The sequence below is a fragment of the Hyperolius riggenbachi genome, chromosome 9 (genome assembly GCF_040937935.1).
Source record: "Hyperolius riggenbachi isolate aHypRig1 chromosome 9, aHypRig1.pri, whole genome shotgun sequence".
Taxonomy (NCBI): domain Eukaryota; kingdom Metazoa; phylum Chordata; class Amphibia; order Anura; family Hyperoliidae; genus Hyperolius; species Hyperolius riggenbachi.
In genome coordinates this window covers 2,380,780-2,395,408 of record NC_090654.1, presented here as the reverse complement: position 1 = coordinate 2,395,408, position 14,629 = coordinate 2,380,780, and the positions used below count along the sequence as shown (strand labels likewise).

The window sequence follows — 14,629 nt, the reverse complement described above, 5'->3', positions numbered from 1 at the left end:
CAAACTTCGCACTGATGTAAAATAGATTGAAGGGATCGGAAGCTCTGCACATCTGTAATGTATGGAAGACGCACATCTGGGATAAACGGGCTAAAACTTTTATTTCAGCTCTGGAGCTGCGTCCACCGATGGCCCACAATCATGATACATACATCCAATATATATATATATAAATGTCACTAATGACCCAGAGCCCGGTCCCCTGGCTGTCCCGGTGTGGCGGAGCTGGGGGATGAAGTATGACCAGTTCTCAGGAATCTCATGCCAAACATTTCCCAGACAGCTGCTTCCCGCAGACTCTTCCTAACGACTGTTCCATGCAGAGTACTGAGGCAGGCGGCAGGAGGTCAGGGAGAGGACTCCATCATCTCATCCAATCTCTGCGAGTCTCTGGAGGTTACACCTTCGGAGGGAGCGGAGAGAGAGGCCCCGACATCCCAGTAGACGGGCCTAGAAGGATCTGACGGAGGAAATGAATACAATCAGATCATCAACCATTTCTGTCCTGTATAAATGTGTATCTATTACAGAAAGTAACACAAGTATAACTGATAACTGGTGCAGCGTTGTGCTGCTAAGGGAAAGCCACAAGCTGGCTCAAACCCGCTAAAGAGAATGGATAAACTAAGTCACAACACCCTCAGCGCTAAGTAACTAAAGCAACGCAATCCTCCATAAAGATCGTCTCAAGATTTGAAGAGGAACTGCAGTGAAAATAATGTAATAAAAAAGTGCTTCCTTTTTACAATAATTATGGATAAATGATTTAGTCAGTGTTTGCCCATTGTAAAATCTTTCCTCTCCCTGATTTACATTCTGACATTTATCACATAGTGACATTTTTTACTGCTGGCAGGTGATGTCACTGGAAGGAGATGCTGCTTGCTTTTTTGGCAGTTGGAAACAGCTGTTATTTCCCACAATGCAACAAGGCTCCCACAGTGTGATGTCAGTACCATGGTCCTGACATCACTCTGTGGGAGGGATTTTACCACAATATCAGCCATACACAGCTCCTGATGATCCGTGTGAGAAAAGGAATAGATTTCTCATGGGAAAGGGGGTATCAGCTACTGATTGGGATGAAGTTCAATTCTTGGTTACGGTTTCTCTTTAAAGAATCAGTCCAGCAAGAAAAAAATAAAAAAATAATAAGTGTGGTTAAAATCTGACAGAACCGACAGATTTTGGGCCACTCCATCGCGTCATGGGGGATTCTCAGAGGTTATCTATGTTTTCAGAAACATTTCCTGAACAGCAGTTTAACTGCCAAAACAGTAAGATACCAGCCAGCCTCCCTAGTCAACTGCATGCTATTTTGGCAGTTAGACTGTGCTTTTGAAAACAAAGAGAACCCTGAGAAACCCCCATGAGGAGATGGACTAGTCCAAAACCTGTTGGTTCTGTCAGATTTTAACTGCTTACTTTTTTTGTTGGAGTGGTCCTTAAAGGAAATTTCCAGTACTGTGTGACAACTTGAATATGAGAGATGGAAAAAGTACCTCTGATCAGCGCTACACCACAGGAGCGCTCTGACCACACGGGGAGCGAGAGGAGCCGTGTCCAGGCTGCGAGGTGAGTATTACCATCAGAGAGCAGCGAGAGGAACGCTCTGACCACGCGGGCAGCGAGAGGAGCCGTGTCCGAGCTGCGAGGTGAGTATTACCATCAGAGAGCAGCGAGAGGAGCGTTCTGACCACGCGGGCAGTGAGAGGAGCCGTGTCCAGGCTTGCGAGGTGAGTATTACCATCAGAGAGCAGCGAGAGGAGCGTTCTGACCACGCGGGCAGCGAGAGGACCCGTGTCCAGGCTGCGAGGTGAGTATTACCATCAGAGAGCAGCGAGAGGAGCGTTCTGACCACGCGGGCAGCGAGAGGACCCGTGTCCAGGCTGCGAGGTGAGTATTACCATCAGAGAGCAGCGTTCTGACCACGCGGGCAGTGAGAGGAGCAGTGTCCGAGCTGCAAGGTGAGTATTACAATAAAAGAGCAGCGAGAGGAGCGTTCTGACCACGCGGGGAGTGAGAGGAGCCGTGTCCGAGCTGCAAGGTGAGTATTACCATCAGAGAGCAGCGAGAGGAGCGTTCTGACCACGCGGGCAGCGAGAGGAGCCGTGTCCGAGCTGCGAGGTGAGTATTACCATCAGAGCAGCGAGAGGAACGCTCTGACCACACGGGCAGCGAGAGGAGCCGTGTCCGAGCTGCAAGGTGAGTATTACCATCAGAGAGCAGCGAAAGAAGCGCTCTGACCATGCGGGCAGCGAGAGGAGCCGTGTCCAGGCTGCGAGGTGAGTATTACCATCAGAGAGCAGCGAGAGGAGCGCTCTGACCACGCGGGCAGCGAGAGGAGCCGTGTCCGAGCTGCAAGGTGAGTATTACCATCAGAGAGCAGCGAGAGGAGCGCTCTGACCACGCGGGCAGCGAGAGGAACAATGTCTGAACTGCGAGGTGAGTATTGCCATCAGAGAGCAGCGAGAGGAGCGTTCTGACCACGCGGGCAGCGAGAGGAGCCGTGTCCAGGCTGCGAGGTGAGTATTACCATCAGAGAGCAGCGAGAGGAGCGCTCTGACCACGCGGGCAGCGAGAGGAACAATGTCTGAGCTGCGAGGTGAGTATTGCCATCAGAGAGCAGCGAGAGGAGCGTTCTGACCACGCGGGCAGTGAGAGGAGCCGTGTCCAGGCTTGCGAGGTGAGTATTACCATCAGAGAGCAGCGAGAGGAGCGTTCTGACCACGCGGGCAGCGAGAGGACCCGTGTCCAGGCTGCGAGGTGAGTATTACCATCAGAGAGCAGCGAGAGGAGCGCTCTGACCACGCGGGCAGCGAGAGGAGCCGTGGCCGAGCTGCGAGGTATTACCATCAAAGATCAGCGAGAGGAGCAGTGTCCAGGCTGCGAGGTGAGTATTACCATCAAAGAGCAGCGAGAGGAGCCGTGTCCGAGCTGCGAGGTGAGTATTACCATCAGAGAGCAGCGTTCTGACCACGCGGGCAGTGAGAGGAGCCGTGTCCGAGCTGCAAGGTGAGTATTACCATCAGAGAGCAGCGAGAGGAGCGTTCTGACCACGCGGGCAGCGAGAGGAGCCGTGTCCGAGCTGCAAGGTGAGTATTACCATCAGAGAGCAGCGAGAGGAGCGTTCTGACCACGCGGGCAGCGAGAGGAGCCGTGTCCGAGCTGCAAGGTGAGTATTACCATCAGAGAGCAGCGAGAGGAACGCTCTGACCACACGGGCAGCGAGAGGAGCCGTGTCCGAGCTGCAAGGTGAGTATTACCATCAGAGAGCAGCGAAAGAAGCGCTCTGACCATGCGGGCAGCGAGAGGAGCCGTGTCCAGGCTGCGAGGTGAGTATTACCATCAGAGAGCAGCGAGAGGAGCGCTCTGACCACGCGGGCAGCGAGAGGAACAATGTCTGAGCTGCGAGGTGAGTATTGCCATCAGAGAGCAGCGAGAGGAGCGTTCTGACCACGCGGGCAGCGAGAGGAGCCGTGTCCAGGCTGCGAGGTGAGTGTTACCATCAGAGAGCAGCGAGAGGAGCGTTCTGACCACGCGGGCAGCAAGAGGAGCCTTGTCCGAGCTGCAAGGTGAGTATTACCATCAGAGAGCAGCGAGAGGAGCACTCTGACCACGCGGGGAGTGAGAGGAGCCGTGTCCGAGCTGCAAGGTGAGTATTACCATCAGAGAGCAGCGAGAGGAGCGTTCTGACCACGCGGGCAGCGAGAGGAGCCGTGTCCAGCTTGCGAGGTGAGTATTACCATCAGAGAGCAGCGAGAGGAACGCTCTGACCACGCGGGCAGCGAGAGGAGCCGTGTCCAGGCTGCGAGGTGAGTATTACCATCAGAGAGCAGCGAGAGGAACGCTCTGACCACGCAGGCAGCGAGAGGAGCCGTATCCGAGCTGCGAGGTGAGTATTACCATCAGAGAGCAGCGAAAGAAGCGCTCTGACCATGTGGGCAGCGAGAGGAGCCGTGTCCAGGCTGCGAGGTGAGTATTACCATCAGAGAGCAGCGAGAGGAGCGCTCTAACCACGCGGGCAGCGAGAGGAGCCGTGTCCGAGCTGCGAGGTGAGTATTACCATCAGTGAGCAGCGAGAGGAGCGTTCTGACCATGCGGGCAGCGAGAGGAGCCGTGTCCGAGCTGCGAGGTGAGTATTACCATCAGTGAGCAGCGAGAGGAGCGTTCTGACCATGCGGGCAGCGAGAGGAGCCGTGTCCAGGCTGCGAGGTATTACCATCAGAGAGCAGCGAGAGGAGCGTTCTGACCACACGGGCAGCGAGAGGAGCCGTGTCCGAGCTGCGAGGTGAGTATTACCATCAGTGAGCAGCGAGAGGAGCGTTCTGACCATGCGGGCAGCGAGAGGAGCCGTGTCCAGGCTGCGAGGTGAGTATTACCATCAGAGAGCAGCGAGGAGCGTTCTGACCATGCGGGCAGCGAGAGGAGCCGTGTCCGAGCTGCAAGGTGAGTATTACCATCAGAGAGCAGCGAGAGGAACGCTCTGACCACGCGGGCAGCGAGAGAAGCAGTGTCCAGGCTGCGAGGTGAGTATTACCAAAGAAAAATTGTATTCCTGACCCAGGGTTTCTGCAGGAATCTTCGTCACGACAAAACCCTGGGCCGGGAATACAATCTTTCCTGGAACGCATAGAACAGCGATTCCCAGATTCCCAACCGGTGTGCCGCAACACATTTATATTTATATAAATGTGTCGCGGCAGCACCGGCTATGTGTCGTCGCATCTCCCCGCTTTATCCCGTCTCGCTTCTGAGATACACCTCATCTATTAAGAGCAGGGCTTCAAGAAAATGGTCACCAATGTCCACAAATGCAGACAACGGTGGCCATTTTTTGTAGCCCTGCTCTAACTATACACCTAGTGGAGGCAGAGAAGCATGGGGGGAGACCGCATGGAGCTGGTGAGTGACCCACCACCAGCACATGCTACTAAGGGGGCTCCTATTCTTAGCTAGCTATACTAAGGACACCTACACCTCGCTACCTATCCTGAAGGTACCCACACCACGCTACCTATACTGACTTACTCCTGGCTATCTATACTGGGGGCACGTACACCTTGCACATACTCCTAGCTACCTATCCTAAAGGGCACCTACACCTCACTACCTATACTAAGGGCACCTATACCTGGCTACTTACCTACCTATACTGAGTCCGAGGGCATTTTATTTGGGGAGGGGGGGTTCATGTGTAAAGGAGGTATGAGCATTTGGCGTGACATGTCACAGCTTTAAAAAGGTTGGGAACCACTGGCATAGAAGGAAACAGAAACCTGCCGAGGTCACGTGATCCACTGAAGTCTCCTCTCTGCCGGTGGAATATCGCCTCTGTCACAACCTGCTGGGACTGGCTTCACCGCTCTGATAATACTCACCTCGCAGCTCGGACACGGCTCCTCTCGCCCCCCGCGTGGTCAGAGCGCTCCTCTCGCTGCTCTCTGATGGTAATACCACCTCGCAGCTCGGACACGGCTCCTCTCGCTGCCTGCGTGGTCAGAGTGCTCCTCTCTGATGGTAATACTCACCTCGCAGCTCGGACACGGCTCCTCTCGCTGCCTGCGTGGTCAGAGTGCTCCTCTCTGATGGTAATACTCACCTCGCAGCTCGGACACGGCTCCTCTCGCCCCCCGCGTGGTCAGAGCGCTCCTCTCGCTGCTCTCTGATGGTAATACTCACCTCGCAGATCGGACACAGCTCCTCTCGCTGCCTGCGTGGTCAGAGTGCTCCTCACTGATGGTAATACTCACCTCGCAGCTCGGACACGGCTCCTCTCGCTGCCTGTGTGGTCAGAGTGCTCCTCTCTGATGGTAATACTCACCTCGCAGCCTGGACACGGCTCCTCTCGCTCCCCGTGTGGTCAGAGTGCTCCTCTCTGATGGTAATACTCACCTCGCAGCCTGGACACGGCTCCTCTCGCTCCCCGTGTGGTCAGAGTGCTCCTGTGGTGTAGCGCTGATCAGAGGTACTTTTTCCATCTCCCATATTTTCAAGTTGTCACATGTATTTGTGCAGTGTTTGAAAGTCTCCCCTTTCCACAAGCACCTGTACCACTTGTGACATCATAACATGCACATGGCGCCACGTGGAGAAGGCCAGGAATCACGCTGGCAGAGCGGTGATATTTTACGGAGCACGGGCATTTTTATACAGGGTGGGGCAGGCGGTGTTAGGCTGATTCCTGATAGATTTCATGCTGATATCAATCAGGAATTGGCCTGCGGTGTATGGGCAGATCTCTCATCAGATTCGATCAGAGAGATCTACGGTCAATCTGCCCATACACCACCAGATATTTGGCCACCTTCAGAGCTGGTCTGTGTATACAGATAAGTGACAACATAGAGCTCTGCTGCAGGCTCATGCCAAGGCCAAGTGTCACAGCGCTGTGAATTCCGCCATCTTCTGAAACTTCCTATAGAATTCACCAAACACAAGCATCCAGGGCCGGCGCTCCTGCTCTATGAACGCGCTCCAGAGAGAAGACTCGGAAAGCTTATAGCTGCACATCCATCAGGCCGCTCACCTGTCTCTGCTGTAGCTGCTGCTGCTGTTCCATCTGTAACTTCTCAGTCTCAAACACCACGGGCAGCACCAGGATCATGAAAGACGTGGTTCCGATCCACAAGGCCGATCGGGAGAAGCTGGAAGACAAAGAGCATGGCATAAGTCTGGTGTATTAGGCTGATCGGGGGAAGCTGGGAGATAAGGAGCACGGCATAAGTCTGGTGTATACTGTACATGTAACACGAGTGGAGCCCGAGGCTGATCGGGGGAAGCTGGGAGATAAGGAGCATGGCATAAGTCTGGTGTATACTGTACATGTAACACGAGGGCAGCCCGAGGCTGATCGGGGGAAGCTGGGAGATAAGGAGCATGGCATAAGTCTGGTGTATTAGGCTGATCGGGAGAAGCTGGGAGATAAGGAGCACGGCATAAGTCTGGTGTATTAGGCTGATCAAGAGAAGCTGGGAGATAAGGAGCATGGCATAAGTCTGGTGTATACTGTACATGTAACACGAGGGGGAGCCCGAGGCTGATCGGGGGAAGCTGGGAGATAAGGAGCACGGCATAAGTCTGGTGTATACTGTACATGTAACACGAGGGCAGCCCGAGGCTGATCCGGGGAAGCTAGGAGATAAGGAGCACGGCATAAGTCTGGTGTATACTGTACATGTAACACGAGGGGAGCCCGAGGCTGATCGGGGGAAGCTGGGAGATAAGGAGCATGGCATAAGTCTGGTGTATACTGTACATGTAACACGAGGGCAGCCCGAGGCTGATCCGGGGAAGCTAGGAGATAAGGAGCACGGCATAAGTCTGGTGTATACTGTACATGTAACACGAGGGGCAGCCCGAGGCTGATCGGGGGAAGCTGGGATATAAGGAGCACGGCATAAATCTGGTGTATACTGTACATGTAACACGAGGGGCAGCCCGAGGCTGATCGGGGGAAGCTGGGAGATAAGGAGCATGGCATAAGTCTGGTGTATACTGTACATGTAACACGAGGGGCAGCCCGAGGCTGATCGGGTGAAGCTGAGAGATAAGGAGCACGGCATAAGTCTGGTGTATACTGTACATGTAACACGAGGGGAGCCCGAGGCTGATCCGGGGAAGCTGGGAGATAAGGAGCACGGCATAAGTCTGGTGTATACTGTACATGTAACACGAGGGGAGCCCGAGGCTGATCGGGGGAAGCTGGGAGATAAGGAGCACGGCATAAGTCTGGTGTATACTGTACATGTAACACGAGGGCAGCCCGAGGCTGATCGGGGGAAGCTGGGAGATAAGGAGCACGGCATAAGTCTGGTGTATACTGTACATGTAACACGAGGGGGAGCCCGAGGCTGATCGGGGGAAGCTGGGAGATAAGGAGCACGGCATAAGTCTGGTGTATACTGTACATGTAACACGAGGGCAGCCCGAGGCTGATCGGGGGAAGCTGGGAGATAAGGAGCACGGCATAAGTCTGGTGTATACTGTACATGTAACACGAGGGCAGCCCGAGGCTGATCGGGGGAAGCTGGGAGATAAGGAGCACAGCATAAGTCTGGTGTATACTGTACATGTAACACGAGGGGAGCCCGAGGCTGATCGGGAGAAGCTGGGAGATAAGGAGCATGGCATAAGTCTGGTGTATACTGTACATGTAACACGAGGGGGAGCCCGAGGCTGATCCGGAGAAGCTGGGAGATAAGGAGCACGGCATAAGTCTGGTGTATACTGTACATGTAACACGAGGGCAGCCCGAGGCTGATCCGGGGAAGCTGGGAGATAAGGGCCACGGCATAAGTCTGGTGTATACTGTACATGTAACACGAGGGGCAGCCCGAGGCTGATCGGGAGAAGCTGGGAGATAAGGAGCATGGCATAAGTCTGGTGTATACTGTACATGTAACACGAGGGGAGCCCGAGGCTGATCGGGGGAAGCTGGGAGATAAGGGCCACGGCATAAGTCTGGTGTATACTGTACATGTAACACGAGGGGCAGCCCGAGGCTGATCGGGGGAAGCTGGGAGATAAGGAGCACGGCATAAGTCTGGTGTATACTGTACATGTAACACGAGGGGAGCCCGAGGCTGATCGGGGGAAGCTGGGAGATAAGGAGCACGGCATAAGTCTGGTGTATACTATACATGTAACACGAGGGGAGCCCGAGGCTGATCGGGGGAAGCTGGGAGATAAGGAGCACGGCATAAGTCTGGTGTATTAGGCTGATTGGGGGAAGCTGAGAGATAAGGAGCATGGCATAAGTCTGGTGTATTAGGCTGATCGGGAGAAGCTGGGAGATAAGGAGCATGGCATAAGTCTGGTGTATTAGGCTGATCGGGAGAAGCTGGGAGATAAGGAGCATGGCATAAGTCTGGTGTATACTGTACATGTAACACGAGGGGAGCCCGAGGCTGATCGGGAGAAGCTGGGAGATAAGGAGCATGGCATAAGTCTGGTGTATACTGTACATGTAACACGAGGGCAGCCCGAGGCTGATCGGGGGAAGCTGGGAGATAAGGAGCATGGCATAAGTCTGGTGTATTAGGCTGATCGGGAGAAGCTGGGAGATAAGGAGCACGGCATAAGTCTGGTGTATACTGTACATGTAACACGAGGGGAGCCCGAGGCTGATCCGGGGAAGCTGGGAGATAAGGAGCACAGCATAAGTCTGATGTATACTGTACATGTAACACGAGGGCAGCCCGAGGCTGATCGGGGGAAGCTGGGAGATAAGAAGCACGGCATAAGTCTGGTGTATACTGTACATGTAACACGAGGGGAGCCCGAGGCTGATCGGGAGAAGCTGGGAGATAAGGAGCACGGCATAAGTCTGGTGTATTAGGCTGATCGGGAGAAGCTGGGAGATAAGGAGCATGGCATAAGTCTGGTGTATTAGGCTGATCGGGAGAAGCTGGGAGATAAGGAGCATGGCATAAGTCTGGTGTATACTGTACATGTAACACGAGGGGAGCCCGAGGCTGATCGGGAGAAGCTGGGAGATAAGGAGCATGGCATAAGTCTGGTGTATACTGTACATGTAACACGAGGGCAGCCCGAGGCTGATCGGGGGAAGCTGGGAGATAAGGAGCATGGCATAAGTCTGGTGTATTAGGCTGATCGGGAGAAGCTGGGAGATAAGGAGCACGGCATAAGTCTGGTGTATACTGTACATGTAACACGAGGGGAGCCCGAGGCTGATCCGGGGAAGCTGGGAGATAAGGAGCACAGCATAAGTCTGATGTATACTGTACATGTAACACGAGGGCAGCCCGAGGCTGATCGGGGGAAGCTGGGAGATAAGAAGCACGGCATAAGTCTGGTGTATACTGTACATGTAACACGAGGGGAGCCCGAGGCTGATCGGGAGAAGCTGGGAGATAAGGAGCACGGCATAAGTCTGGTGTATACTGTACATGTAACACGAGGGGCAGCCCGAGGCTGATCGGGAGAAGCTGGGAGATAAGGAGCATGGCATAAGTCTGGTGTATACTGTACATGTAACACGAGGGGAGCCCGAGGCTGATCGGGGGAAGCTGGGAGATAAGGAGCATGGCATAAGTCTGGTGTATACTGTACATGTAACACGAGGGGAGCCCGAGGCTGATCGGGGGAAGCTGGGAGATAAGGAGCACGGCATAAGTCTGGTGTATACTGTACATGTAACACGAGGGGAGCCCGAGGCAGATCGGGAGAAGCTGGGAGATAAGGAGCATGGCATAAGTCTGGTGTATACTGTACATGTAACACGAGGGGCAGCCCGAGGCTGATCGGGGGAAGCTGGGAGATAAGGAGCACGGCATAAGTCTGGTGTATACTGTACATGTAACACGAGTGGAGCCCGAGGCTGATCGGGGGAAGCTGGGAGATAAGGAGCATGGCATAAGTCTGGTGTATACTGTACATGTAACACGAGGGGAGCCCGAGGCTGATCGGGGGAAGCTGGGAGATAAGGAGCATGGCATAAGTCTGGTGTATACTGTACATGTAACACGAGGGGAGCCCGAGGCTGATCGGGGGAAGCTGGGAGATAAGGAGCATGGCATAAGTCTGGTGTATACTGTACATCTAACACGAGGGGCAGCCCGAGGCTGATCGGGGGAAGCTGAGAGATAAGGAGCATGGCATAAGTCTGGTGTATACTGTACATGTAACACGAGGGGAGCCCGAGGCTGATCGGGAGAAGCTGGGAGATAAGGAGCACGGCATAAGTCTGGTGTATACTGTACATGTAACACGAGGGGAGCCCGAGGCTGATCGGGGGAAGCTGGGAGATAAGGAGCACGGCATAAGTCTGGTGTATACTGTACATGTAACACGAGGGGAGCCCGAGGCTGATCGGGAGAAGCTGGGAGATAAGGAGCACAGCATAAGTCTGGTGTATACTGTACATGTAACACGAGGGGAAGCCCGAGGCTGATCGGGGGAAGCTGGGAGATAAGGAGCACGGCATAAGTCTGTTGTATACTGTACATGTAACACGAGGGGAGCCCGAGGCTGATCGGGGGAAGCTGGGAGATAAGGAGCACGGCATAAGTCTGGTGTATACTGTACATGTAACACGAGGGGAGCCCGAGGCTGATCGGGGGAAGCTGGGAGATAAGGAGCACGGCATAAGTCTGGTGTATACTGTACATGTAACACGAGGGGCAGCCCGAGGCTGATCGGGGGAAGCTGGGAGATAAGGAGCACGGGTATTCTGTGTAATGTAACTCACATCTGTCAGGTTAAGGTGGCCATACACACACAGACTGCCATCCAATATGGCATACAAACCGATAGTTCTCTGATCTGAGATGGATCAAACGCCCCACCATACATTGTACACAGATTTTCAATCAATTTCAGCTGGAAATCTATTGAAAATCTATCTAACCTAAGTGTTGCATTGTTGTATACAGTGCAATGCGGGTTGTCGATCTGCCTCCTCTCCCCTCCCCCGCCACGTCTGATTGAAATTATGATCAATTTTTGGCTGAAAATCAATCAAAAATGACAATTGTGTGGCATGCTGTTATAGATTAGATTACTATAAATGTATTACTTTAGCAGACTAATATTCTGGACAGACAATACGCAGGATGAGGATGATAAGAGGTCACCAACCTGTACATCTTCTTGGCGGCAGACATGGAGAGGTCTATGGTGCTTCCAGCCGCCGTCCGCAGAGTATCCGGAAACATCTCAGTCAGTCCCCAAAGTCTCTCCGTCAGGGTCTCATCCAGCTGCACAAAGAGCCAATAAATACCATTAGATTGCACATTGTGTACGGCTGACCTGCAGTGTGAGTAGCCAGGCTGAAGCCCACCGGCTGAGCGGGACACTGACCCCACCTTGTGTTACAGAAACCCATGATCAACTCAGGTGACATTCACACTGCTGAAACATCGGCTAGACAGGAACACTGGAAGAGAAGTTGTAGTCTCCATCTAGTCTGAGGCTATGACAATTCACTACCTTTTACTGGAGCCCTAATGATAGGTGTCCTGCGTGATGCTGAGGTTGTTTAGTTGGTATTGGCTCAGAATCGGGATAGGCCAAACTGGCAGCAATCGATTGGTCTATTTCTACTTATAGTTTATGAATTATCTGCAGTATAGGAGGCAGATTATATCACACAATCATCTTCCCCAAATCATTGGCTGCTGTGATACAAGTGAAGGAATATGTCGGCTGGCAGGGGCTGGAGGAATCCCCGGGCAAGTACAGCGTGAATATGTCGGCTGCCAGGGGCTGGAGGAATCCCCGGGTAAGTACAGCGTGAATATGTCGGCTGCCAGGGGCTGGAGGAAGCCCCGGGTAAGTACAGCGTGAATATGTCGGCTGACAGGGGCTGGAGGAAGCCCCGGGTATGTACAGCGTGAATATGTCGGCAGCCAGGGGCTGGAGGAAGCTCCGGGTAAGTACAGCGTGAATATGTCGGCTGGCAGGGGCTGGAGGAAGCCCCGGGTAAGTACCAGGGCTGTGGAGTCGTGGAGCCGGAGCAATTTTGGGTGCCTGGAGTCGGAGTCGAGGAAAAATGCACCGACTCCGACTCCTAATGAATTTAAACTGTAATTAAAATAGAAAATATGATAAAATGTTCTATTTCTCAGATAAAAGTCATCATAAAGCAATCAAAATTAGTTACTTGTGCTGCTTCAATAAAGCAGTCCCCGTATTTTTAAGGTCAGATATACAGATCTGATTGTGACTGTATATATGATGTGTACACAGGAATCTCTTATATATACTAAATAACATCTATGCTGTAAGAATAAAGCCTGATGTGTAGCTGTGTCACTAATAGAGATGGTCAACGAGATGGAAATAATTCTGCATTGATGCTGATTTATGCAAATGTATGCACTCCCTTTGCTGATGAAATCAAATAATTTGATATGTTGTTAAAATTTGGTTTGGTGACTACGAATTAAAGGGTACCTGAGAAGGATGAAAAGTAAAGTTTTATACATACCTGGGGCTTCCTCCAGCCCCCTTCAGGCTAATCAGTCCCTCGCTGTCCTCCACCACCCGGATCTTCTGCTATGAGTCCTGGTAATTCAGCCAGTCAGCGCTGTCCGGCCGCATGCCGCTCCCACAGCCAGGAACATTCTGCACCTGCGCAATAGTGCTGCACAGGTGTAGTATGCTCCTGGCGGCGGAGTGTGTGCATGCGCACTACGCTTGACTGACTCAAGTACCTGGACTCATAGCAGAAGATCCAGGTGGTGGAGGAGGACAACAAGGGACTGATTATCCTGAAGGCGGCTGGAGGAAGCCCCAGGTCTGTATAAAACTTTAATTTCATCTGTCTCAGGTTTGCTTTGTTACACAGTAGTACTATACTCTACATATGCACTCCCCACAGAGCTGCAGGGAATCCACTGAGAATGCTGTGCACATTGAACACAGAGGTGTTGTCTGTTTACAATCTCCTCATTCCCCTGCAGAGTACCTGCACATCACTCTTACATGTACCCACACTTACATTGCCTAGGGCCTGATCCATGTTCAGATTGTGCATGAAGAATGTGTAATAGAGGAAGAATCTCCTCATTCCCCTGCAGAGTACCTGCACATCACTCTTACATGTACCCACAGTTACATTGCCTAGGGCCTGATAGATGTTCTTTGTTCCGGTTTGTACCTTTTACAAGTACTCTTACCAAGGACTAGTTTTAGTCTAAATGGAATAAATATAGTAGTCTACATATCCTTCTCACTTCAGTTGTCTTGTAAAATTCCTAAGCGTTGGCAGTTAAGAGACGAATTTCATGTTACATACTTTTAATCAACAAAATTGTAATATGCAAATTAGAGGAGTCGGAGGAATCCTAAACTGAGGAGTCGGAGTCGGTGGATTTTTGTACCGACTCCACAGCCCTGGTAAGTACAGTGTGAATATGTCGGCTGCCGGGGCTGGAGGAAGCTCCAGGTAAGTACAGTGTGAATATGATCATTTTGGCGACAAAATGAACCTGAAGTGAGAGTGATATGGAGGCTGCCATGTTTATGTCCTTTTACACAATGCAGATTGCCTGGCAGCCCAGCTGATCCTCTGCCTCTAATACCTGTAGCCACAGCCCCTGAACAAGCATGCAGATCAGGTGACTGCTTGTTTCAGACACTACTGCAGCCAGAGAGACCAGCAGCACAGCCAGGGAACTGGTATTGTGTAATATGGCAGCCTTCATGTCCCTGTCACCTCAGGGGTGCTGTAAGGCCGGGATCATCCTGCACTCCCCACATGGGCAGCCTGGCAGGGGGAGGACACCACATGCAGCCCCGCCCCCTCCCGGGCTCCTCACCTCGTCATCCTCCTCCAGCTCCTCCTCCTCCTCAGTCTCCGGACTCCGAATACTCGGGAGCTCCGCCACATCCGGGGCCGCCATGTCTGCTGCACGCCGCTCAGAGGTCACCCCGCCCCCCGGAAACTGCGTCACCGGAAGACGCGCGCACCACCGAGATCAGCGCAGGAGAGAGAGCGGCGCTGCTACGTCACCGGCCACGCCTTCTCCCAGCGCGGCTACGTCTCTGACCACGCCTTCTCCCAGCGCGGACACGTCACCGGCCACGCCTTCTCCCAGCGCGGACACGTCTCTGACCACGCCTTCTCCCAGCGCGGACACGTCATGGTCCCGCCCTCCAGTGA

General features: G+C 53.1%; 1 protein-coding gene across 1 annotated transcript; it reads right to left on the bottom strand.

The window, feature by feature from the left end:
• Window positions 1-82: 82 nt before the first annotated feature.
• TOMM22 (translocase of outer mitochondrial membrane 22) lies at window positions 83-14,436 on the bottom strand. Its single transcript, XM_068251781.1, has 4 exons — window positions 14,286-14,436; window positions 11,602-11,720; window positions 6,530-6,647; window positions 83-460 (listed from the first exon to the last, which is right to left on the bottom strand). The coding sequence occupies exons 1-4, from the start codon at window positions 14,367-14,369 to the stop codon at window positions 398-400; spliced, it is 384 nt and encodes a 127-aa protein (XP_068107882.1). The 5' UTR covers window positions 14,370-14,436; the 3' UTR covers window positions 83-397.
• Window positions 14,437-14,629: the final 193 nt, after the last annotated feature.

Bases quoted from the DNA above. Each gene is read 5' to 3' on its own strand.
- TOMM22 (XM_068251781.1), bottom strand. From the start codon at position 14,369: ATGGCGGCCCCGGATGTGGCGGAGCTCCCGAGTATTCGGAGTCCGGAG. The intron at 11,721-14,285 runs GTGAGGAGCCCG...CTCTTTGTGCAG, and splicing joins AGCTGGAGGAGGATGACGAG to CTGGATGAGACCCTGACGGA. The intron at 6,648-11,601 runs GTTGGTGACCTC...TTTGTCTTCCAG, and splicing joins GCCGCCAAGAAGATGTACAG to CTTCTCCCGATCGGCCTTGT.